Below are 2,430 nucleotides of genomic sequence, written 5' to 3' on the forward strand. Positions count from 1 at the left end.
AAGAAGAAAAAAATGAATAATGATGATCAGCAATGGGAACAGTGGAAGCAAAAAGATACGATGGTAAAGTATAAATCTTTGATGGAATTTTATATGTAAGATTTATTTATCTAATAATTTACTTGCTAATTTTGTTGCAAAAATTTGTGATGTTAGAATAAGTGTTTTAGAAATCTCTTAAGCATTTTCTCTCTTTTTTTTTATTTAATAATAAATTTTTAGTAATTTTAATAAGTTAATAAGTTGTTAACATAAGTTTTACAAGCTGTATTAAAGAAATGATAAAAGTTGTATAAATTTTGAGAGATCTAATTTTAATATAATTTTAATTTTAAAATTAATATATAATTCAATATCCATAATTATCTACAGTTTTACATTTATAATATTTTGTAATTATCTATGATTTTGTCTCGTGTATCATGCAATAATGATTTCCCTAAGGCTATCGAGGAAGCATATGAACAGGAATTACACCAAGCCATCTTGCTATCAAAACTGGCATACGAAGAGCAATTAGTCAGCACAGCAAAGAATGAAAAAGATCAAGAACAGATTAAAAAGTCTGGTAAAAAGTCAAAGAAGGCGACTATGTCCCTAGTAGAATTTAATAGTCTGTCATCATCAAATATAGTACCATCACCAATACTACCAAGTGAATCTGTAGACAATAAATCAAAAGGTAATGATTTATGTAATGAAGTAATGAGTTTATCTGGGAATGTGAATGGAAAAAATATAGTATAAAAAGAAATAGAAAATATTTAAGTGATACTTTTTCTGATTCTTGCAGAAATAGACGCAGAGTTTTTTGAGAGGGTAGAGAAGGAAACAAAAGAAGAAATAACAAAGGGAAAAGAAAAGGATATGCTGAAAGCTAGATTAAATAAAATTGATGACGATATAACGTCTGCGCAGTTAAGAGTAGAGATTGAAAAACGTGATGAAATAATCAGCCAATTGAGAACCGAAGTACATACATTGAAAGAAGAATTAACACAAGTTAAGGAAAGAAATAAAAAACTATATCAAATATTATCACATGGCGAGAGTGAGTATTGCATTTTTATAAAGTAAATGATACACATTAATCTCTCGATACTAAGAATACTAAGAATATATATGTATGTATGTATATATATATATGTAATTATCATTTTCTCCTAGTGAAGGATAAAGCATCTGTATTAGCTGAAGTAGCAAAACTGCAAGAAATACGAGACGAATTAACATCCGAAGTAACTTCTTTACATGCTCAATTGGAGCAAGAAAGATCTAAAACACGTACATCCAGCGCAGATTTGAAAACGTCTAAACAAATTGTAAGATAGCATTTTAATATCATGTAGTTTTTCATATGAAACTGCATAATATACAATTTTAATTTCTTCTTAAATGCATTGGGGAAAATGTTACACTTATGCATCTTGTATATTTCAGAACAAGAAAAGGTTTGAAAATGTCGGCCAATGAAAATGCCTAATTCGCTTTTTGCGAAGAACTGTACTATTGTGATCTAATTTTTATTGATGATACATACTGATTAAGTCGCAATCTGAAAAAAACATTACGTTTACAAAAAGAAAAATTTCGATCTCTTATAATATATTTTATATTTACTTGTTAAATGTAAGTTTAAGATATACAACTAGATGACAGCTCTTGTTAGTTTGATTATTTCACAAATGTATATTATGAAAATAAGATTACAGCCTATGCATTAGCAACTTTCCATTTCTGTTTCTTTTTCAGAAGACTGCAACATACGCTTTATTTTTCTCACCTTTCTTATTTAAACTGTTTAGCTGTGAAAGGCATCTTTAAAAAGTAAACTTTCATTTGCGGACAGCAAATGCTTATATATGCGCTTTTGAAAATCGATCATCAGTTCTGTTGTACATACTGTAGGATACTATCACCTTGCATATAGTGGATGATTTTCATTTAAAATGCGTCGCAGCTAAGGAGTAAAGAATAAGGAAAAAAACCTGACTCTTTTAGCAATTGTTATTAATTATTTATTATTCGATTTGTACCAAATGTATAAATGTAATTCTATAATTTCTATAATTTTTTATAATTATTTTCAATATATTTTTGCATGTTAAAATATATTTCGCTCTGAGTAAATTAAAATCTATATAAAAATAATTTTATTTATAATTTACTTAAAAAATATGATATGAAAAACGCGATCTTTATTTTAATAGATATGATTTGAAATTAATGCTATGTGATTCCCAAATTCGTGGATTTCAGTCTCGTTTTATGCGATTGTCATCATCTCTATATCTGCCAATTTCCAGTCCTTTCAACCATTCCAGTGGGCGCTACATCCATTCGCACGATACTAAGCTTCATCCGGATTATACGTGCGGTTGCGCATTTTTATGGAAATTTTTTTGTTCGCTTTTTCTGCCTCGAGTTATT

The 2,430-nt window shown here is 28.1% G+C and overlaps 1 protein-coding gene across 1 annotated transcript in view; it reads left to right on the plus strand.

Moving 5' to 3' along the window:
• LOC115235437 (G kinase-anchoring protein 1-like) overlaps nt 1–1,732 on the plus strand; it is a 2,351-nt gene extending 619 nt beyond the window's left edge. Inside the window, exons 2-6 of the mRNA XM_029807239.1 lie at nt 1–63; nt 445–682; nt 794–1,051; nt 1,168–1,322; nt 1,441–1,732. Of these exons, the coding sequence (XP_029663099.1) occupies nt 1–63; nt 445–682; nt 794–1,051; nt 1,168–1,322; nt 1,441–1,473 (747 nt within the window). The 3' untranslated portion in view covers nt 1,474–1,732. The remainder of the gene's footprint in view (nt 64–444; nt 683–793; nt 1,052–1,167; nt 1,323–1,440) is intronic.
• The last annotated feature ends 698 nt before the right edge of the window (nt 1,733–2,430 follow it).

The sequence above is a fragment of the Formica exsecta genome, unplaced genomic scaffold, assembly GCF_003651465.1.
Source record: "Formica exsecta isolate Colony F162 unplaced genomic scaffold, ASM365146v1 scaffold222, whole genome shotgun sequence".
Taxonomy (NCBI): domain Eukaryota; kingdom Metazoa; phylum Arthropoda; class Insecta; order Hymenoptera; family Formicidae; genus Formica; species Formica exsecta.